The sequence below is a fragment of the Ambystoma mexicanum genome, chromosome 7p (assembly GCF_040938575.1).
Source record: "Ambystoma mexicanum isolate Mex_15411 chromosome 7p, UKY_AmexF1_1, whole genome shotgun sequence".
NCBI lineage: Eukaryota > Metazoa > Chordata > Amphibia > Caudata > Ambystomatidae > Ambystoma > Ambystoma mexicanum.
Window position 1 is genome coordinate 497,152,021 of NC_090939.1, and position 23,609 is coordinate 497,175,629.

The following is a 23,609-nucleotide window of genomic DNA, read 5'->3' on the forward strand; positions in this document are numbered from 1 at the left end:
AATACGTCATCGGACCAACCCATCGAAAGAACGTTACCAGGTAAGAAAGTAACTTGTTCTTCGAGGGGATTGGGTCCTCCAACGTATTCCATATCTATGACAGACTCCCAAAGCAGTACCAGAGCAAGGAGGAGGGAAAGAATTTAGAATCAAAATTTAGAATTGCCAATCAAATAGCAGAGCAAAGGACCGCCTTGCCAAAGGCCAGATCCTGTCCTCGGATGGAATCGAGGGAATAGTGACGTACAAATGTATGTACAGAAGCCCAGGTGGCTGCATCACAGATGTTGCGAAAAGGAACACCCCTCTGCAAGGCAGTAGATGCAGCCATACCCCTGGTAGAATGGGCCCGCAAGCCAGCCGGCGGGTCCTTACCCGCCAAGCGGTAACACTCCGAAATGGCCAAAATAATCCAGCGAGACAAAGTATGTTTTGTCACAGCCTGTCCTAAACGCTTTCCAGCGTAACCAATAAAGAGTTGATCATCCACACTGACCCGGGACATGCGTGAAACAAAAGCTTGAAGCTCTCCTAGGATCAAGCCTATGGAGCCTCTCCTCTTCCTTACCAGGATGCGGAGGAGGATAGAATGCCGGAAGAACAACCTTCTGGGCCAAATGAAATTCCGAAACCACCTTCGGAAGAAAAGAAGGACGAACTCCAAGGACAACCCTGTCCTTATGAAATACAGTGAAGGGTGGCTTAACTGAAAGTGCCTGTAACTCACTCACTCTGCGAGCGGAAGTAACTGCAACCAAAAACACAGTTTTCAGAGTTAACAGCCTCAAAGGGCAAGAATGCAAAGGCTCAAACGGAGCACCCATAAGAAACTTAAGAACAAGGTTTAAATCCCAACCGGGCACCAGTAAAGGTGACGGAGGGAACACATTCGTGAGCCCTTTCAGAAACTGTGAAATTAAAGGGATTTTAAAATAGGAACACTCTTCAGACGAGCGCTTAAAGATGGACAGCGCCGCCAGGTAACCTTTAATGGTACCCACTTGCAAGCCCCTGTGGGCCAAAGAAAGTAAAAAGGACAGAACCATGGGGATGTCACATGCAAAAGGATCCACATTCTGAACTCTGCACCAGTCGCAGAACTTACGCCAACGGTACAGAGACTTTGTTGCTGGCCGTCGGGCCGAGAGCAACACCTCCATCACGTCTTCAGGGAGGTCCCAATCCTTATACCTCAACCTTTCAGAAGCCAAGCGTGAAGGTTGAGGGATCTGACCTCTGGATGGAGAACCTGACCCCCCTCCCGTGAGAGCATATCGTCTCGGTAGGGAAGACGTGGAGGGCAGATGGACAAGTCGAGAAGGTCCAGGTACCATGTCCTCCGGGCCCATGCCGGAGCAATGAGGATCATCCGGGAACCGAACCTCCGCAGTACTTGGGGAATGACGAGGACTGGAGGAAACGCGTACAGCAGTGGGAAGGACCACTCAACCACAAACGCGTCTCCTAAGGCTCCTTTTGGAGGAAATTCACGCGAGCAGAACCTCTCGCACTTCCGGTTGACACTGGAGGCGGAGAGATCCACTTGAGGGGTCCCCCAAAGGGCGAAGATCTCCAGGAGAATCTCCTGAGCCAACTCCCACTCGTGAGAGATCGTGCACTGCCTGCTCAGAGCGTCCGCCGTCTCGTTTTTCGTCTCCAGCAAGATGAACTGCCGAGATCGAAACTTCCTGCTGGATGGCCCAGAACTCGAGCTGCATCCCCTCCCTGCACAGAGGAAGTGACCCTGCCCCCGCCCCCTTTTTGTTGAGGTAGTGCATGGCCACTGTGTTGTCCGTCAGGATCAGGACATTCATTCCTCGCACAGTCGGCAGAAAAGCCTTCAGGGCTAGCCTGACGGCCGTCAGCTCCAACTGATTGATATGGAGTCTGGACTCTGACGGAGACCAACGACCGCTGACTGTCAGCTCGTTGGCATGAGCTCCCCATCCCGTGAGGGATGCATCCGTCACGATCGTCACCTCCGACCAGGGAAGCCAAAATGGAGCCCCCTTCATCAAGTTGCCTTCGACGGCCCACCACAGAAGGTCCCGGGCGACCGAGGGCAGCACCTAAACCGGGTCCGACATCCTGCCGGAGGACTGCGACCATTGCATCTTGAGTGCCCACTGCAAAGATCTCATCCGCAGGCGAGCCTCTGGCACCAAAAGAATGCAGGATGCCATGAGGCCGAGCAACCTCAAAAACTCGAACGCTGGGAGCGTCTGGGTATGCTGAAACTTGTGCACCATCTGCTGAATGTGAAGAGCCCTCACCTGGGGAGGAAAACACTGCCCCAGGGAAGTGTCGAGCACTGCTCGGATGTACTGGAGCCGCTGTGTTGGCGTCAAATGGGACTTCTTTAAATTGAGGGAGAAGCCCAGCCTGTGAAGGGAGTGGCAGGTGACGGACAGATGATCCAGGACTTGCTCGGGAGAGCTCCCCCTGATCAACCAATCGTCCAGGTAGGGGTAGACGTGAATCCCCCCTTGCCTGAGATGCGCTGCCACCACCACCATGAGCTTGGTGAAAACCCTCGGGCGGAGGTCAATCCGAACGGCAGGACCCGAAACTGAAAGTGCGAGTCGCCAACCGCGAACCTCAGGTACTTCTTGTGCTTGGGATGGATCGGCACATGGAAGTAAGCATCCTTGAGGTCGAGAGACACCAACCAGTCCTGAAGCTGAAGGGCCTGGAGGAACTGAGAGAGAGTAACCATCTTGAACTTGTACTTCCTGAGGAGTTTTTTCAAACTGCGCAAGTCCATGATGGGTCTCAATCCCCCGTCTTTCTTCGAAATCAAAAAATAAGGGGAATACCATCCCTTGTTCCTCTCCGCTACAGGCACCAGTTCTATGGCGCCTTTCTCCAGCAGGGCTTGAATTTCCTGCGCAAGGAGCGGATACGGACTCTGCAAAGAGAGGTTCCCCGGTGGATTGTCGCGAGGCCTGTGCCGAAAAGGAAGACAGTAGCCGTGGGTTATAATCTCCAGAACCCACACACCTGAAGTAATGGCACGCCACTCTACAAGATGCTGCGCCAGCCTTCCCCCAACCGGCGAACCATGGGACATGGCCTCATGACTCAGTGGCAGCGGCGTTACCTGAGGGCAAAGAGGCAACTGCCCGAGCGGCCTTGGCACCATGGGTACCCTGTCGTCCACCTCTGGTACCCCTGCGTTGGCCTCTTTGACTGCCAGCTCCTCTCGCTTTACTGAAGGACGAGTAATAGCGAAAGGAACCACCCTCCATTGCTGTCCCCTAGGACGAAAAGGCGGAGGTTGGCGAACTGCAGCGCCCAACGACTTCGCGGCAGCTTTGGAGGTCTGCAACCTCTCAAGGCTCTCGTCAGCCTTGCTGCCAAAAAGGTGTTCACCATCAAAGGGCATGTTGAGGAGCCGGGACTGCACATCAGGAGCAAACCCTGACTTCCGCAACCAGGCAAACCTGCGTATCACAGTGCTCGCCGCCATGGACCTGCTGACGCATTCAGCCATGTCCAAACCCGACTGAACGGACTCGCACATGGCATCCTTACCATCCTGGACCATAGCAAGGAAACCATCCCGTTCGTCCCCTTCGGGAATATGTTCAGCCGCTAACGCAACACAGTTCCACAGAGTGTGTGTGAAACGAGACAAGGCACAAATGGAGTTGGCCGCCTGAAGCACCATACCACCAGAACAAACAAAACACTTTCTTCGCCCAGCCATCCAAACGTTTGTCGTCCCTATCAGGAGGGATGGTAGGGTACGATGCCTGCTTTGCCGGGGACGTGGCCGCCTGCACCACCAAACTCTCTGGAGTGGGGTGCCTGGTCAAGTAGCAGGGGTCGCTACTGGCTGGATGGTATTTTCGCGACAAGGACCTGCCCACCGCCGGGAGACTCTCCGGAGCAGTCCAAGCCGCCGCCACCCTTCTCTGTAGAGCCATATGAAACGGCAGTACCGGGTCAGTTGGGGGACCAACATCAAGGATGTCCGTGAGATCATCCTGCACAAACTCCCCTGGGGGAGCAGACCATCCCAAGTACTCGGAAACCCTAGCCATAAGGCGCCGGTACGAGGAATCGGCATGAGAGCCAGGCTCAGGCCTACAAAACTCCACCTCCGGAGAGGTGTCCAGTCCACTGGCATCATGCAGTGACTGCCTCAAATAGTCAAACTGACTATGGCCCGAGACCATTTCATCTAGAACCCGACTAGGAACCAGGCCATCAGAATCCTCATCCACCTCCGAAATATATTCCAGGTGGCGAAAAGAAGGCACCCGAGAGTGCTTGCTCTTAACCAGAGCCTTCCTAAGGGTTTCCCCCGTGCCACGGGGTACCTCCGACACCCCGGCCTGGAAAGGCATCGAGGGCGTCGAGTGAATCGGCGCCGGCATCGAGAGAACAGGCATCAGCGCCGAGAGGATCGGCGTCAAAGTCCGATGCAGCGCCGCCAGCATTGACGGTGTCGACATAGTCCTCGAAGCCGGAGCTCCGAGCGTGTCCTTCGACGACCTGAGCTTCGACGGCTTCGACGACTTCCTCGGAGCCGGAGCCTCAAGAAAGCCTGTCGACGCCCTCGACACCTCAGGCGTCGATGTCTTCCTCGAAGACATCACAGGTGCACACGGTCTCGAACGCGTGAAGGACCGGGACCTGGAACGGGTACGTCAAGAACGAGTCCCCTTGTCCGAACGGGACCTCTCCCGTGACTCGTGCCGACCACTCTTGCGAGCGGTGTCTCTCGACCTCTCACGGCCGACCGCACTCGGGGGCGCGGACGGTTTAGTACCCTGCGACTCAAGAATCGCCAGCATTTTCTTCCCAAAGGAAGCCCATTCCTCTGGCGTCGCACGGCTGGTGGGGTAAGCGACGTGCCGGGCAGAGTCCTCAGAAGAGGACCTGAAAGACGCTGTCGGCGCCTCCGAGAATGCCTCGAAGAGGCCGAGGAGTGGCGAGACCGACTCCTAGAAGGAGACCCACGAGACTTCCGACGATGACGCGGAGAGTCTCCTCTCGAATCATCCGTCGAAAGCCCTACCGACAACAACTTCTTACGTTCACGTAAGGCTTTGGACGTGAGCGACTGGCAGTTGATACAGTCATCCGTGTCGTGGGCCTCCCCGAGGCACCAGAGGCACCAGAGGCAGGCGTCGTGCGAGTCCGTCACCGACATCTTGGACCCACACTCCCCGCACTTCTTGAAGCCCGGACGCGGGGTCGAAGACGAAGTAGAAGACATCTTCACACGAAGGAGTTTCTCACAAAAACGAACAGGTTCGAAGAACCGAGAAGAACAGAACTCCAAAGAGTCGAGGCGTTAACCGAGATTCACGAAGCAACATGTTCGCGGAAAAAACGGAACTGAGGCTACGGGCGTCGTGCGTCCTACTTATCACATCGGATGACGAGATCCTCGACGACGGCGTATCGACATCGACGCAGGACACAGACGCCGAAAAAAGTTTCCGAAGCAGCACAGCTGTGGTGATTACCTGTCATAGAAATGGAATACGTCGGAGGACCCAATCCCCTCGAAAGTCATCATACTCGTCGGTATGAGTCGCAGTAGTGTCAGTATCCATGCCTGTGTCGGTGCGTGGCGATCCTCCTCCACTAGAGTCAAAGGCCTGTGGGGCAGTTGTGGTGTTGTTGGTTGATACCTCGGCCCTGAAGGGTCCTTCTGCTTGACAGGGCTCGGCTTACGCCTCAGCCTAGGAGGACTCGGCCTGGTAGGACTTCTGGACAGCACTCTAAGAGGACTGTGGACTGGGCCCGACACAGGAGCAGCCGGCAGCTTCTATTGCATCTCCAACACCAAGGTGCAGAGGGTCGTAACATTGTCCAATGACATGTCCCTGGGTGCTGGCTGGGGTGCAAGCGGATCAGCTGGCTGATCCGGCTCCCCTAGAGAACCCTCATGGGACTGAGGCCTCCTTTGTGATCAGAGTAGTAGTCCTCGGGCAAGTGCTCGTCCTCAGAGCTTGTATAAACGTGAGGAGATCTCCTTGGAGACCCTACCAGAACCCCTGGGGACATCCTCACCGGTCTGTGCAGGAAGTCCGTTGGTGGTAGCAGCTCCCTCAGCCTACCCAAATCCTTTGGGAAGGATGCGACGATGGGCACCTGCACCCTGGGAGGCACACCTCTGTGGTAGTCATGGTCAGGGCCGTCACAGCATCCGGAGGATGCAGAGATAGAGCCACGCTAGGAGTCATTGCCGTGATCGTAGAAACACCGGTTGTCGCAGGGTCCCCCTTTGCTGAAGTGACGATGAGGCGGACAAAAACAAGGGTAGCCACCGCCGAAGTAGTCGTCTTGGAAGATGAGGCAGTTGTCGACCAAGACGAGGTCTTGGATGACAAAGCAGTCGTCAATGGGGTCCTGGGCCACTCCTTCGCAGTCTTGTCCTTGGACACGGACCTGTGCTTAGAAGGGGCCAGGTACGTCCTCGTGGACGGTAACCCCACGCACCCACATGGGAGGCTCACTGTGGACAGAGATGGAGACAGGGAATGGGTCCTTCCTAAACTGGGTACCGGAGCTATGGCGATCCTAGCAGGATCAGCAGCGTGGTTCTTAGCCTTCTTTTAGATCCCCTCGGAAGGGGCATCCTCAAAGGACCTCAACCTCTTCTCAGAGGGAGCACGCTCAGGGGACCAGCCGATCCTTGACATGGAATGACTGTGACCAATGGCTGAGTCAGAGGCCTTCCCCAACTTGAGTCATGCCGCCAACCTGTGATAACGGTACTCTGTCTCAAATCCGAGGAAAATCTCACATCCATCCTCATTGTGGTCTGGATGCAGGCAATAAAGGCACTTGAGGTGCCAATCCTTGACATAGACGATCCGCAGTCCACAATTTACACAGATTTTGAAGAGACCACTCGTCTCCTTGGACAGCGTCGATGTGCTTAGTAGGCCAAAGCCTGGTCCTTCCAAAACTTTAAGTGAAGAACTTGCGATGAAAGCAGAACTTCGCCAACAACAAATCCCCACTGCCGGTAGTTGACCAATGGTCATCGACGGAAAAAATTCAGAGAAAGAAAGAACCAATGTATCAGAAAAAGTGAGAAAATAGCTGAAAATACTCAAAGAGCAAGATGAAAGGACTAAAAACACTAAAACATGCAGTAGAAAGTTTAAGCTTTCCACCAGGTGTGGCGCTTAGGGAGACGAAGGTCAATGGACGAGGGCAGCATAAACCAAAGGACAATGATTGGTTATAGAGGAGAAATGTTGTTTCAGGCTAAAGCAAAACTGCTTTTCTTTTTACCGTGGATTCCCCTGCCTGATGAAGCAGAATATTCATGAGTATGTGAATCCATGCCAGACCCATGCTGTAGAAATGCTCGTTAAGTCCTTAAATAAAATATTCTGTAGTCAGAATACTAACCACTAACTGGTCCTACCACTTAAGAAAACTTAACACAAAGAATGAGGCCGTAGTGAGAGCCTCTTTTGTTGGCTTCTGCAGGGCCCAAAATTGAGAGGACTTATTTTCAGTCTCAAAATAGAAGGACACAGTTCACAGTCTTCTTGTGGATTTGTTTGAGTAAAAAGAAAAATATCCTCTGTACCGTTTCATCTTCTACCTTGGACAAGATGGAAGCTCCTAAAATTACCTCTCTCAGATGTTGCCAAGTGTTCAAATCCATTCAGGATCACTTTTAACACAATTTTCTATGCCCACATTCATGGCACCTGGACTCCCCAAAGTCATGTGGCTCCTTGGTAGATGTAATGACTCTCAAACAACTTAATAGACGTAGGGTGTCTGCCCGCTCTGGAGTACCAGGTCCATGTTACCTACTTGGCTTTTCAAAGCTTGTTGCACAGTGCCCGTATTCCTTACAACCCGTTTTACGTAGGACACATGCAGGGTCGGACTGGGTCATAAAATTGTCTTGGGTACCAATGTAAAAGTGGCCCACAGTTTCAAATGGCTATTCATTCCTTTTGTGACACTGTTCAAATAGTAACCAAGGGTGAGTTTTTTTATAAAGTGTGATGCAAATTGGGCATTTTAAAAAATATTTATTCAGCAACACAATGGTCAAGAAACTGTCCCACACCAGCATTTTATGTTTTTGATTTGGCCATGGGCCTATTGACCTGTAGGCCAGTACGAACCTGGACACATGGCAGTCAGTTTCTCATACCTTTGCCGGCTTTCCCAGTCTTGGCATAAAGCACACGTATATCTCTTTCACTAGGTTTTATGCCCATTCAGCTCTCAGGCTCTCGTACTTTTGTATGCTTTTCCAGCTTTGGTATGAAGTATTTGCATCTCTTTTCCTCTGTTTTACTAAGTTTATAGGCCCCTTCCACTCTCTCAAGCTCTCATAGTTTTATCGGCTTTCGCAACTGTGGTTCTCTCTGTTCGTGATGCTCTGGTATCCGTAACCTCCTCGGTTTTGCCAGTCATGCAAATTTAAGTGCATAGCCCTCACTGGCATTTTTACTTAGGGATCGTTTGCTTCCCTGCTGGTGCTGGTCTTGGTGGCAAATGCTCTTGCCATGTGGAGCTCATGGACCCGGGCTGCCTTCTTTCTTCTGGTCTCGGTTGCTTGGCACCAGGCCCACCATTGTTCTCCCATTGTTGTGCCACCAGTTAAGACTGGTGTGCTTCCATTTTTCTCCAGACTGCAGCCTCTCGCTCTATCAGAACAACCACCTTTCAGCCTCCAGCTAGCAGCCCTCTTCCTCCCCACCAACTTTGGTTCGGCAGCCTGCCGTGGCTCTGCCCCGCCAGGATGACGTCTCTACAGAGCCCTGCCTCTGCGTAGGAATTTCTCTCCTCCCACAGTAGGAGTCTTTCCACGACTCGCAGTCTGCTCTGCTCTTATGTACGTCATCAGAAACAAGAGAAATGTGTCAGTCTTCTTTGTTTATGGTAATTAGATGATGTTCAGTATTACCTAAAGCCAAAGGAGTGAAAGAAGGGTCCCTTGTTAGTTGAGCCTCAGCATATGTTGAAGGATGTTAAACTTTCAGCGTGATGATTGCATGACCAGGAAGGCAGGCAGGTGCCAGGATTGCATATCATGAGCTCTTCACACAAATTAGCATAAGGATCAGAGGCTTCTTTGAAGCTTCTGAAAGCCAACAGAGTTCGCCTTGATGAAGGACTGAGGTCCGAAATGCATCAACGATGTTGGCCTCTGTACTATGAGTAAAGCAAAAAAGAGATTGAAAATAAGATTTGCATTTAGCATTAGTTGTTTTTGAAGATTGTTATATCATTTGTGTATCAAATGAAAAATGTTATAAATTACCAATAGTAGTGTTTTCAACCCCGCTTGGCGTCAATAGGTCTGGTGAATGTTTCACCTGACAACCTTTTTTGTTTTTTTGCTTCAGGTCCTTGTTTGTTACAGTCATAACAGGAAATACCCAAGTCTTTCCAACCCCCATATAAGCAGAAATTGTGTTTTGGACTGGGAGTTCCTATCCGGAATGGGAGTCCATGACCCCAGGAGGGGAGTCACTCGCAGTGAGATATCACTTGCCCAGACCCCTAGTGAGAGTCTTACTTAGCAGGCTCACCTCCTTAGTCTCAAAGAGTCCAGATTCGTCACAGAAGACTCCAATAGTCCTCATAAAACAAATTCACAGGCCTTTGCTTGCTTGTGATGAAAGGAGAAAACCAATCGTTAAACAAGGGTACCGATTCACAGAAGTCAGCCCTTGTAAAATGTATTATTGCAATATGATTAGGGCATCTTGTTTAATAGCTAAATAGTTTGAGAAGGTGTTCAGGTACTTTCATGCAAACTGGTCGGCCAATAAAAAGGGAAGATTTGAAAAATGAAATCCTTTATGTACCAGGTCTGCTCAAATGTACAAAATCTCTGCTCTACCCCTGAATGATGGAGATACCGGGCAGTGCACGAACATTAGTTTCGATGTTAATCATAGACATCACTTCACAGAACAATATGTGGATATAAATTACACAAGTTAAACGATTAGGTATTACAAACACAAGTAAAGGCTTGTCCTTTCCTCATTGAGTGTGTCTGTAGGTTTCTTTATACATACAAAAACAATTTTAGGGACTGGATTTATGGGTAATTGTATTACTCAAATAAAATTAACAGAATGCCCTCCAGTGTTGATTTATCTCAATCCTTTGCTCAACCTACATTACATACTGATACTGCAAACACTTTAAATGTAAACTCTACTAAAAAGTAGCGCAGCAAATAAATTGAAAAAATCTGTGCAACTTTACTTACCTAGATTGGCATACATCACAAACAGATTGAAATATTGCTGCAAATGACGTCCATGCTCCGACACTTCCCTTCGCAGAAGATTCAGTACCGCTCTAAGTAAGTGATCACTCAAGCTTAAATTATCAAAAGCCTATAAAAAATAAGATTTCTTTTTTTAAAAAGGACATACAAAATATAAATTTGTGTTTGCTTTCAATGAGGTTGAGTTTTAAACCTTTATACAAATCAGACATCGTCCATTGCACAAAGCACCACCACAGGTGCTCATCACAAGTGTTCCCTTAATGCTTGCATCTACATAAGCAAAATAGTTTAGAAAACAAAATCATAAATAAAGGAAAGAGAAAGAGAAAGAGTTCAAAATTACGTTACTACTTGTTTAACTATATGCTATGTGCAATGGACAAACGCATCAAATAACAAACATCAGAAAAAGCAGGCTCATTTTTTCTCTATCGCTTGTACTTCTAAACCTTAGATATGCCCTACTTGTTTCGCTGAAATACTTAAACATTATCTAACTTGCTGAGTGAAAATCGATTGAGGCTACCACCAAGTTTCATACATTGCAAACAAGTTACATTTTTATAAAAAAAAAAAAAAAAAGAACATTCCATGCATGCATGAAAGAAAGTCTGCAGCACACTGACAAAAACACTTGCATGTTCAGAAAGGAATACGTTACTTACCTGCAACTTCCGTTCTTCAGCACTGTATCTTTTATAGATGCACATACCGTTGGAATAGTCCCGGTCAGGCTGTGAATACTATACCTTTAATCAGTTTTAGAGAACACCAAGAAACTGCATTCACTTCAGTGTTCTCTTAGTTTTGTTTTGGGTCATTTACCCTTCAGCCAATAGGCAGTGCCCCCCCCCCCAGCTGCACCCCTGCAAGCCAATTTTCACATATGTATATCACATGTAATAGTGCAAAGATGAGTCCCATGCGGGGTAGGTGGGAGGGCCACGTGCATCTCTGAAAGATACCAATGCTAGAGAACAGGCGTTACAGGTAGGTAACTTATTTCATCTTCAGCATTGGATCTTTCATAGATTCAAAGGCTGTTAAAATAGATTACACAGTGGTACAACTACACAGACATGCAACAACAAGCAAACTTGGAGGACGATGAGTCACCTTAGTCTTACAGGGTGAGAAGGACCACTTGTCCAACCCTTGATTCCTCAACAGAATTTCTTTTGATGCAGATGAACTTGGTGAAGGTGCGAGTAGATGACCTTGTAGCCGCTCTGCAGATACCAAACAGCAGCACTTTGACCAGCAGCGCGGCAGTCGGCAAGACTTATTGTAGAATGTGCTTGGCCCGAAGCAGCCTTTTAGCACAAGTTGACGGCAGAAAGAGATACAAATAGAAAGCCACCGGGAGAGTGGCCTTTTCCAATAGTTGCAGGATCACAATGCATAAATAGCTGCAACAATTTCTGGAAGAATTTGGTCTGATTAACATATTTATGCGCTATCATGACATCTAGGGAGTGAAGAGAACTTATAGCGGGTGTATTAGGAGAGCCGAAGACCGCCATGACCAATGGTTCATAGAAATGAAAAGAAGATGAAACTTTGGGCATGAATTTAGGATTAGTCCGAAGGAGCAACTTGTCTTTGTAAAAAAGGAGGTTACAAGGAGAGCATTTGACTCTTGCCTATCCTAACTGAGGCGCTTGCCACCAGAAACACCATTTTCAACAAGACACATTTGATATGGGCTTTGTGTTTAGGCTCAAATTGGGTGCCCATTATCCTGGCTAGAAAGACATTCAGTTCCCAAGAAGGGAGCAGGTTTACGTACACGGGGAAAGACCAGGAAAGTCCTTCATAAACACTTTAACCAGTCGATGTGACCATAACGAAGGCACCACCAATGTGCACATGAAGCAGGAAATGGCAGAAAGTGAACTTTGATGGAAGAAATGGCAAGGCCACAGGTAGCCAAGGAGAGCAAGAGAGGCAGGAGCTGTTGCGGCTGAAATTAAGAGCATCCACCGAGTGACTGAACACCAAACAGTGAACCGCTTCCATTTCTTGTAGCAACAAGAGATGTTAGATGGAGCTCATGCCTTGGCTAGGACTTCCCTGCAGTCCTGAGGCATGTCAATATGGCCAAATTCTAAGGATCTAGGAGCAAGGCTGGTGGAGGACCTCATAAGCATTCCTTGAAAGCAGGTTGTACATCTGCTTAAGCTTTCTGGGCGGGGCTGAAGAGAGGGGGAAGATGTATGAGAGCCAGAACTGCCTTGGCCACGCTGGCGCCACAAGGATAAATCTGCATGACTGCTGCTTGACTGTGTGGAGAACTCTTGGTATGTGTGGAAATGGTGGGAAACAAAGCACAGGAACCTGTTGTTCCATGGGAACGTGACGTCTTCTCCCATGCAGACTGGAGAAGGAATATGCTGCCGAACAAGTCGCATTTTAAGTTGTTGTTTGTGCCGAACAGGTATACACTCTGGTTTTCCCCATGTTTGGAATAGGATTTCCACTTAGTCCTGGAGAAGTTACCATTTGTGGCAGGCGCAGATTTTCCCGATGAGGGGATCATCCACAGAGTTGTTTACGCCCACAAGGTGAAAAGGGGATAGAAAACTTCTCAGGGCAAGAGCCTGGTCCCAAAGAGACTGCACATCAAATGAAAGGATTGGCGATCTGGTACGGTCTTGCTTTCTGAAGTAGAACATTGTGGTTGTGTTGTCCGTGAACACCTAGACTTTCCCTTGTGTGAAGATTGACAGTATGGGCCCCTCAGCCCTCCATTAATGTGGCTGTTTTAACACTATTGATGTTATGGTGGTATTATGGGACAGTGAAAGGCTCTTCACTGGTAAGGTTGGCGACATCTTTCCATCAATGCAGTGTGCTGTGAAAGGGACTGGCAAGGGATATTTTGTCATTCCAATGTCTGGAGACATGATCCAATGGGCATCCAGAAAAGCCTGCATGGTGGAGCAGGTGCAGCCTGCAATTTTTGATAAGTGGTATGCATGAGAACACAATGCCCAAGAGGGACTAATGATATCCGTTTCCGGGACAATGCTTATACTTTTGAACTGATAGAATCAATCCAGTGAAGTTATGGGGTGGCTGTGAAAATCGTGGTATTCAAGTGTGCCCTTAGAAACACCAATTGCAGTGACAGTGTCATGAATGAATTCTCATAACTGCAGGATGGCTCTGGGGCAATGAGATTGTCTGGGAAGCAAGACAACACAGAGCGCCACAGGTTTGATCTCCGTGCCAGGCTACAAGCTGGTCTGTGACATTAAGCGTGATATAAAAAGCTCAATTTTCTTTTTTTAATAACTCGGAGATGCCCACCGATGTCAGACATGCTTTCGTGGCAATTGTGTGTTGTCGGCCTAGTTCAAGGAATGGTGCTATGATCAACCAGTCGTCAATATATGGGTAGATATGGATTCTGACTTAGACAAGGCTTTTCAGAATTAGTTATTTGTCGCAAGTCATAATTGGTTGCTGTGTTCATATATTATGGAGCTGCAAAATGCACTACATTTTAAAATGTGAGGGTCACAAACTTTTTATGAGTGACCAATCACTTGGGTTTGTGCCAGATAAGGCACAGTGACTTTAAAGATTTGCCAAGTATCACAGATTTTATTTTAAGCGGTGGAGCAGAGATTTGAGACAGCAACACTTAAGGTAATTGAGTACAGCTCTTTACACGACCTGACAGTACCAAAAGATATACCTTAATGGACAGAAATTTCAGTTACATCAAATATAGTGAACCGCAGGGGGTTAGGTTGTACTGTATCCTCTTGAAAAGAGCATGTGTGGGAGTATGTCTAGGTTTCCAACTCAGCACGAAAAATCATGTCCATTTGATTTGTACAACATAGTGGAAGGATGCTTGGTTTGTTTCCCAGGATATCAATCCTGTCCGAAAGAAACTTCTGGTGCCCAAACTACATGGGCATCAAAACCACACTGTCAAGCTTGAAGGTGGTATGGTATGATATAGCATTTATAACGCGCCTGCACACACGTTTCTAGGCACAACAAGACAAGGAGGGGGAAACAAGGGAGGACAAAATAAATATCTTACTAGGCCTTGTCTCATTCGGATTGTGCAAGTGCAGAGACGAGGGAAAGGCTTTATATCTAAGATCGTGCCTCCCAATAGGGACATAAATTCAGGTCTGCATTTGGCACAACCTCTAAATAGAGAAAGATCCACCACTGCCATAGCCAAGACAGTGCAATCAGTATCATCTTGGCAAGAGATTCCTTTACACCCAGGATCAGTCTGGGAATAAGATGAATTTAGAAGGGAAGGTTGAGACACAGATGTTCAGGAGTATGGAAAAAAATAATTAAACCTGACCTCCATCTATAAAGAATACCAGATAAAGAAACATTTAAACCATACCTTCACTCCAACAAAGAATAACATGTATAATTGCTTGATTTGGGAAATTTTCTGTGATAATGGGACGGGGTTCCTGGTCTAATATTTGGATATATCAACGGTCATGCCAGAGTCGTATGCAAAAGCCTTACACCACAGCATATATGCTGATAATCTGTCAAAGATTATCTAATTTGAGATAAAAGGGCCTTAGAGCCTATGTTAGTGAGGGTGGTAGTAAAGCAACAAGGAAGTGCTGATATTTTTGAGGTAGGTGGTGAGAGAATTAGAGTGAAGTGATTGCAACATCAATTTATCTGAAAGCAGTATGACTAATAAGGGTAATGCAAGTGGATGGTGCTCATGATTTAGAGGCACAGAAAGACCGGTGTGGGAGGAGAATGTTTACTCTACTAATATGGAAAAATTTCAAATGGTAAACAATGCCCTTTTACGATTGAGAGTGGAAGGGTGGTCAAACTATGTTAGCCAATAGAAGCTATGTTTTTAATTTAAACAAAACATAGCTGCTATGTATTTTGAGAATGCTCAAATGCGGGGGGGTTCCCCTGCTTCAGTGGACTAGTGTAACAAACTCATGATTCATCTCGTACAAAACACCATCAAAATTAGGAATATTCGAGCTTAACTGTCCTCTAAGCAGCCTTTTGGTGTCCCTTCTAACTTTTTGGCACCACTGAGAGAGATGTATAACCTAGTACCGCAATTCCCCTTTACCCCTGTGTCTATTGATAATGTCTCTAAAGTCATCCATGATCTTAATGCCACTGTGTCAATGATGTGGGTCATGGTAAAGTTGACAAGGAATGTTCCCCACTCCTGGTAAAGGCCATTACACTGTCATAGTTTATGGCGACCTTCTGTACTGGCCTTATACTGGATGCATAGAAAAAGGCCTGCATAACCCCAATTCTAAAAAAGGCCCCCTTGTAGCCTTCTGACCATGAAAATTATCGACATATTACAGACATCAATTTTCTTCTCAAAATCCTTGAAAGAATAGAGAAATGACATACCGTGATGTTCTTACTATGGATTCTTCTCCTGCAGATTCCTAATCTGATAGATATCCTCATCCAACTTTACTGCTGGGAAAAACTGACAGGGGGCGTAATGGACCTCAACTCTGCCGACTATCATCGATTCTTCTTGCTCGGTGCTCGATCGAGAGCTACGGAAGTGATGTTGGGTGTCGCATATATAAAACGTCACTACACCCCTTACCTCAGTTCCTTTTTTCTGCGCGCTCAACGTGCTGCTTTAGGAACACAGTGAATCGAGTCCAACGCTTTTTGACATATTTTTGTCACAATTTTACAGGTGTGCGTCGTGCACCAAAATGCACCTGAAATTGGTGCGCGAACAGGCTCCTAAACTCGCATTTGGCTGTCTTCAAAATCTCCAGTGCGGTAGACCATCTGTTCCTCTGAGGCCGAGACCGAGGGGCTTACCCCCGAAAAAGAAAAGGAGAAACATTGGCGGAAGATAAAGAAGGGAAACCATTCTAGGAGCCACTCTTCCTAGTCGTCATCCCACAAGAAAAAGAGGCATCACTGTCGAGATTCCGAATCTTGGACGGAGGGAGACAAGTCAACGGCTGGGCTCACCACTGGGCAGGAGTGGGAAGATTTCAAGGTCGAAATACGGGAAATTTTCTAGAAGCATGCCGCTGCCGGCGCCACCGCCCAAGCAGCAGGCCTTGGAGGCAGCAGCGGTGCTCAGTACACCCGACCCCTCGCAAGCCCCACTGTGCATGGTGACAGGGAAGCCTTGAGGCTCGATGCAGATGCACTTCCTGCGCACTTCAAAGTCTGAGAGTGTCCTTGACAGCATTTCGGTGCCACAGCCTCAATCGACGTAGATAGTCACCTTATCGATGCCGAAGGATAAGCCCTCGGTACAGACGCTCGATGAAAAATCTTTCACCCCGCTCTCCTGGACCTACTTCTTCAGTGCCATGACATCCATCTTCGGCACAAATGGCAGGGATGATCAGGCAGCAGTCGATCCTGTGTACACAGGAATGAGGGCTTCAACTATTTTGACGACCAAACTGACCGTTTAGAGTTGGCATGGGGGCTCCACGATGCCAGCAGCCTGGACATGTCCCTCCCCATTTGGAACTTCCGCAAAGCCAACCTTACACACCCACGCCAAATTTCAGGCACTGGTAAGATGGGGTAGTGGCCACCTTATGACTGCAGGCTAAGGCAGTGCCAGTCCAAGGTTACGAGTTAAACGACATACTGGACGAGGGTCCAGTTACTGAAAGGAATCTGTCTCTGAACCTGGCGATTGCCGATCCGGTAGCATCGCTGTGGCAGCATCCGCCATGACCGGTAAATACTGGCCTGTAAGGGGAGACCCGTTATTTCTGTCTTCTCACCCTTCCCCGGAAGGTCTTGTCGTACAGGCTGCTACTGTTTCCACCAGACCAGCATCTTCAAACTCCAATCTGCCTCCTGGCAGAGAAGGTAAAATAATTGACGCCATGGCCAAAAAGGTTTTCACCTCGGGCAGCATGTCTCTGAAAGCTACTAACGTGGTGAGTGATTTAGCTAATGACACTTTCAATATCTGGAAGGCAGGGGGCAATGTGAGACGGCTTTGTACAGCTGGTGGGGGATGGGAAAGAGGTGGCAAGGCAGTCGCTGCTAAAGGGCCTGGACATGGCCGACTGTATGAACCGTTCAATGGCATGTATGTCTCCTCTTCTTTTTAATCGTCATATAAAACCCCTATATGATCTTCTACATGACAACGAAGTCCAGTCCAAAACTATGCTGACGACAGCTGCTGTTTTGGGTACCCGGCAATATTACTAAATATATTGTTCACACGAACGGAATTTTCAATATCGCCATGGATGAGGGATAACTGGCTTTGTCAATGCTCAAAAGCCAGCACTACTTCTGTTGGTGGCACCCTATACCTCCAAGAAGCTCGGCAATTCCTATAACCTTATGTCAATAAATTCCCATTCTATCCCAATTTTTTTAAAAAATGTTTATCGCATTTGGTTTAAAATACAAACCTTTTAGCATTAACAGAGAAGAACAAGAAAACAAATAAGAAAAAAAAACATCAACCTCATGAGATTTGTAAAACAGGCATAAAACGAATCAAAATAACACATGCAAAAAAGTGTAGGTATAAAAAAAGAGGCTGAAGAGTAATCAACATAGATCAAAAGGTAGCAAAGACAAACATTTTGGACAAGTGCCATTCATAATTCGTAGTTTGCTTTCACCCACTGCCAACATTGAAACGCTGCAGCAACCAGAACACTTTAAAGACCTCTTACCCCGATGGACCTGTAAGTAAGTCCCTACATAACTGAACATTTTCTTTTAAGAAAGCCAACAAAGCCAGAGAGAGCGTCATTCGTTCCCCCAGCATCAGCTTTATCCACCAGTCTTCGACTGTCAAGGTAGTAGTTTGTTCAACAGATTTCCCCATCCACTTTGATGTTATTGCACATTCTGCACTGGAAGTCCCGCTGCTCCTTTTTCTTTCTCACTTCCAAAAGATCCTTTGCCGGAAATAAGTTCAGGGGAAAGCGCATGAATTGACTACGACTAGAACGACAGTGGAATCAGATCAGATAAGACGGGAGCTTGCCCCTAGCCCTTATGTCTGGAAAATGAGATCCATATAGTTTGGAGTTTTGCCTGTAATCCAAAGTCTCGATCCAATCTAAATAATACAGTTTTCTTTTCACCTGTTTTGGGTTCCCCACAAGAGTTAATTCTGTTTCATTAAGCTCGTTCAAGATGGCAACACACGCCTCCCTCCAGGCCATTATAGAGACTTCTGTGGAGCAAGTCATTGCTTTTCTGATTGCTGCCAGCCCTCCTTCGTAGGTCTCAATACAACATTACCGAAAAAAGGACAAGGTTTTCCATACTGTCTGGGCATACAGTGAGGTTGAGCCCAATTCCCTTAGGACTTGCATAGGTACACAGTTAGGGAATTATTAGGACTCTTCTCCAGAAGATGCCCTCCAGTTTTAACCAGACAGCAGCAGACAAAGTGAACAAGGCCTCAGCCCTGTATGTCAGGATAGGTGTGACTTTTAACCAGTAGAATTCAATTATTGGGACCAAAGAGAATTTAGAGTGACATGCGTTAATCAACCTTGCCTGGGATGCTAAATTCTTAGCCTTAGATCATAGCAGATCCTCCCTCTGGGCATCAAACCCACTATCATTAAGGCACATGTCTAGGTATGTTTGTGATGTCACTTCAAGGATTTATTTCTCCTTTAAAAAGGTACCATGCTTTGTCTTACCTTTTTCTACGACCAAAAACAAGAATTCTTGACTTCTGCACGTTGATTCTTAGGCCAATATGAGTTCACATAGCCATCTAATGCCTCCAATTGCCTTTGAAGGCCCACTTGCGTTTGATCCAAGAGGATCAAGTCATCAGCATAAAGAGGCCGACTAACCGCTACATCAGCGAGTCGAGGCGGAAAACATCTCAGTAGGCCAAGGGCCTTGTATACATCTGAGATTAACAGTTTGAATATGGCCGGTGCCAATCAACATCCCTGTTTAAGGCCATTAAACGTAGGGATGGAATTAGACAAATTACCTTTCTGGTCCAGTTTCACTCATAATGAAGTATCTTCACGGAGCAGTCTCAGCGCCTCCCTTATGTCGCCCGGGCAGTCCAAGGCCTTGAGGTTCTCCCATAGAAGTTGTCTATCTATGGTATCAAAGGCCTGGGCTAGATCGATCGATGCCAGGTATATTTCGGACCTATTCCTTCTTTTCGCTCTAGCTTTAAAGATGTTAGTCAAAGAGATTAAGGGAAGTCCCCAAACCCCTCACGAACCCCTATTGCCAGGGGTCATAATGCCTTTTGGCTTTAATCCAAGATGTTAAAGCTTCTAGAATCAGTGCGCCAAAGACCTTCCCTGTCGCATCCAATAAGGCGATAGGCCTATAGTTGTTTGGGTTAGACCCATCAACTTTCTTGAAGATTGGGACGATTATGGAACTGGTCCAGGACTCTGGAATTCTCTTGGACCTTTTAATGCCTCCAAACATTTGACACATCCTTTCTGCCCAATACTCAGGATCGTGTTTCAACATTAGACAAGAAATGCCGTCTGGGCCTGCGGCCCTGGAGTTACTGGCCTTTTGGATCAGATTTAGAACGTCACTCTTCTGCGTCAAGTAAGTCTACTCTCCATTTGTAAGCTCATTCTTGTTAGACACATGACTAGTGGAGGTTGAAAACAAAGTTCTGAAGTGGAGTTCCCAAACCTCAGATGGTACAGGATTGGATATTAAAGACACTTGGGGCACATAGACGGAAGTCATCACCTTCCACATTTCAGCAGTGTTTTTAGTGGACACTATACTCAGCATTTCTTCGTCGATCTGTTGGTACATGATGAAATTATGGCCTTTAACCAGTTTTTGAAACTTTGTTTTAAGACCCTAGAACTTTCGGTTGAGTTTTTTGAATTTTTGCGGGAGTTCACTCTCAGCGCTCTCTTCATAGCCTTTTAACGCTTCGCTACTTCTACGTCATATTTATGACAAGTACAGAAGCCTGGTTTATTGATGGTGTTTGTTACTGACACGTAAATATTGAGGCGAGGGAGGTCCACAGCCGGAAAACTCCGTCTGATGATTAGCCTGCCCCAGAGAGGCTTGGCTGCATCCTTAACCTGTTTCTAGCTGGTTCCACAATTAGTGGTGCTGATGATTTCATGACTTGGGCCCCACTCCACGTCTCGACAGATAATTTGACAATATTGTGGTCACTTACATCAGTGTCTTGTACCACTAGGTTGCCTAGATGCTCATAACGGTTATCCGACACAAAGATGTAATCCAAAACAGTTGACTCCAGACCTCTTTTCCACGTCGGTTTTGGTGGACAATCCCCTGTTATGTGTCCATTGATCATAAAGATGTTCCTGTTAGCTAGAACATTCTGCCATTGAAGGCCTCTCGGAACTTGGGGACTAGCCGCTGGAGTGTAGTCATCAATCAATGTCAGATTTGCATCAAACCAATGAATGCTAAGGTCACCACACAAGAGGATTTCAAGAATAGGCCAGTTTCCCATTGCCTCTTCGGTGATGGCTAATACTTGACCGACAAAGGCCTTTGCCACTAGAGAGGCCTGGTGTCAGTAAAGTTTAATATCAGCACGATCTTCTTAGGCCTATGTGCATATGCTTAAAATTTTAGAAGTAAGGTCTGAATAAGTGGCGACGGAATACTATTGAGATCACTTTATAGCCCCTACAATTTTTTTTTATTGCCATCAACAGACTGGCCATCGGTCTTCCAGTAAAGCCCTTTACTGCTGGGTTGAAATAGATGGTGAATCCATCCAAAAGAGGAGACCACCAAAGCATGTCTCTTGTAGGCAGAACATGTTGAAATTGTTAAAATCAAAGCATACCTCACCAGACTTCCTGCTGCACGGGCCCCACCAACCAGTCCCAACTATCTTCTTCCAAGTCCCACCATTGGACTCCAACATACTCTGTGTGCTTATTCACTGGATTGGAGTTACCAACAACTATACACATCTGTCGATTTCCTAGAGGTGACACCATCGCTGGATCAGATCTTTCCATAAGATTAGGGCTTCTATGATCTTGTTCATTCACCGACCAATTTTTCATCACTCAAGCTCCTACCGAGCAGTTCTTATTGCGAGCCATATTACCCCTTGGAAATGACCACCCTTGTGTGTCGTATTCCGAAATCACAAAGAACATAGAAAGTAAACACCCCTTCTCTCCTATGAGAGCATTTTTTTCTTTTCTGAGGATAAATACAGGATCCCTTTGTCCAAACGCTCTTCCTCCGAAACTCCAGCAAGTGCAAATCACTGGAATAAATTAGTCTTAGAGCTGGAATATTGTGAATTAAGTGTAAAATGTTGGTTCTATTTAGAGTCAGGCTGTCCTTAAGAGCAAGGACTCTTTCTAGGGCCAATCTAAATGTGTCCTGCGGATTCACCTGCAAGCTTTTCTCCCTATCTTGGTTCAATATAGGAGGAGTATGATGTTTAGAGATCATCCGGTCCTGCAGTTGGATTTTAGGCTTCATTGTATCAGCCTGATGCGATTTACTAGGATCAACATAGGTTCTCTGACAGTCCGATCGTCGCTTCTCCAGTGTTGTGTAGCTATCGCGAGTTGCATACTGAACACGTTGCTTGGTAGTTTGATGGAAATTACATTGGTCAATTTCATCAGAGTCCGGTGCTTCCCCACATCGGGTCTCACTCTCCCTTTCAGGCACACAGGAGGCTCTTCTCCTAGCTTCCTTTGTTTTCTTATTCATATTTAGGACCGGTCTGGGAGAAAGCATTGCATCCTCTGGTCCCACCCCACCCTCCAAACCAACTCAGCACTGAGCAAACCAACTTTTAACAATTTTAAAAATACTGCATTAAAGTGCACATTACTCAACACACATTCATTAGTCAAACACTGCCACAAGGTAGCTGATTTCATCATGCAAGCCCAAATAGATATCTGTGCTCTGACAGAAACATGGCTCCACGATGTTGCTATTCACTCTCTCCAACTTGCTACCCCTACTGGCTACTTGTTTTTCCACTCAAACAGGCCAGAAAAACGGGGTGGTGGAGTGGCTCTAATATACAAATCAACTCTTAAGTTGCATGTATCAGACCGACCAGTATTTGATCACTGCGAGACTCTTCATTAAATTGAATTGTAACCCAGTGTCTTCACGTAATCTGCTACTTCTCTATAAACCTCCTATTCACCACCCTTTCTTTGAAGAACAATTAATAGCCTTTTGAGGCAACTCCTCTCCTGTAAGTCACACTCCCCCACCATTATTTTTGGTGATATCAATCTCTGGGGTAATGACCCTACAGACTGAATTGTCACCTCCCTAGTTGAATCTTTATCTTTTCTACAATTTGTGCAACATATTAATGCTCCCACACATATAGGTGGAAATACCCTAGACTGGGTTCTAGCAAAAAATCTTTCTATTACAAACATTCAGATTAATACTTGGTTGGATCACCATTTTATATGTTTCGAGATGATTCTTGATAACATCCTCCCTGTTGATCAGGTCTCTTCTCCACTTTGTATGACTAGAAACATACGAAAAGTCACACAAGATACATTTCATGCAACAGTTCTGCCACTACTCCCGTCCCTCGAAAAAATCATGCCTCTGGGAATCTTTGTAGCCAATATCAGATCTGCAGTGGACAAAGCATTTGAGATACTCGCCCCCCCTTAAATCCTCTATAAATAAAAGGTACTATTAAATCTTACACACCATTTACACCAGAGATAATTGAAGCTCGTGACCAAAAACGCAAATTCGAACATTTATGGCAGAAGCATCCATCTGAGGCAAACCTTTCCATCTATAGGCTCGCTGTCAAACACTATAAGACTCTTCTCTCTCAGGCCAAAGAGATACGCCTGAATTCCAGGATTGCTAAAGCTAAATCCAGGCCAAAGGAGCTTTTCACAATCCTTCAAGAGTAGAAAGGCAGTACTGTGCCTGATTCACCTCATGTTGATAGCTCATGATGCCAAAATATTCACAACAGTTTTTCAAACAAAACCGCAACTCATCAAAAAACATTGAAGCTAAGGTTAAACTATCTGGTCATATTACCCCTATTATAAAGAGTGTAGAATGTAGTGTTGATTCCCCTGCTTTCTCTTTCAAAACAGTTTCAATGGAGGAGGTAATTGATGTGGTCTCTAATCTTAAACCCACCTCTTGCAAAGGGGACGACATTTTACTGAAGAAGGAAAATTTGGATCCTGCAGAGGCTGGTAATTATCGGCCCATTACAAATGTTCCCTTCATCTTAAATTTTTTTAGATAAGATTTGCTTACTGTCAATATCAGTCTTTCGTCGAAGAAGAACAAGTTACTTTCTTACCTGGTAACGTTCTTTCGATGGGATGGTCCGACGACGTATTCCATA

General features: G+C 46.7%; 1 protein-coding gene across 3 annotated transcripts in view; it reads right to left on the reverse strand.

The window, feature by feature from the left end:
- USP9X (ubiquitin specific peptidase 9 X-linked) overlaps positions 1 to 23,609 on the reverse strand; it is a 2,614,063-nt gene that overhangs the window by 360,076 nt on the left and 2,230,378 nt on the right. For all 3 annotated transcript variants that reach the window (XM_069636534.1, XM_069636533.1, XM_069636535.1), the window contains exon 38: positions 10,229 to 10,358. In XM_069636534.1, coding sequence (XP_069492635.1) covers positions 10,229 to 10,358 — 130 coding nt within the window. The remainder of the gene's footprint in view (positions 1 to 10,228; positions 10,359 to 23,609) is intronic.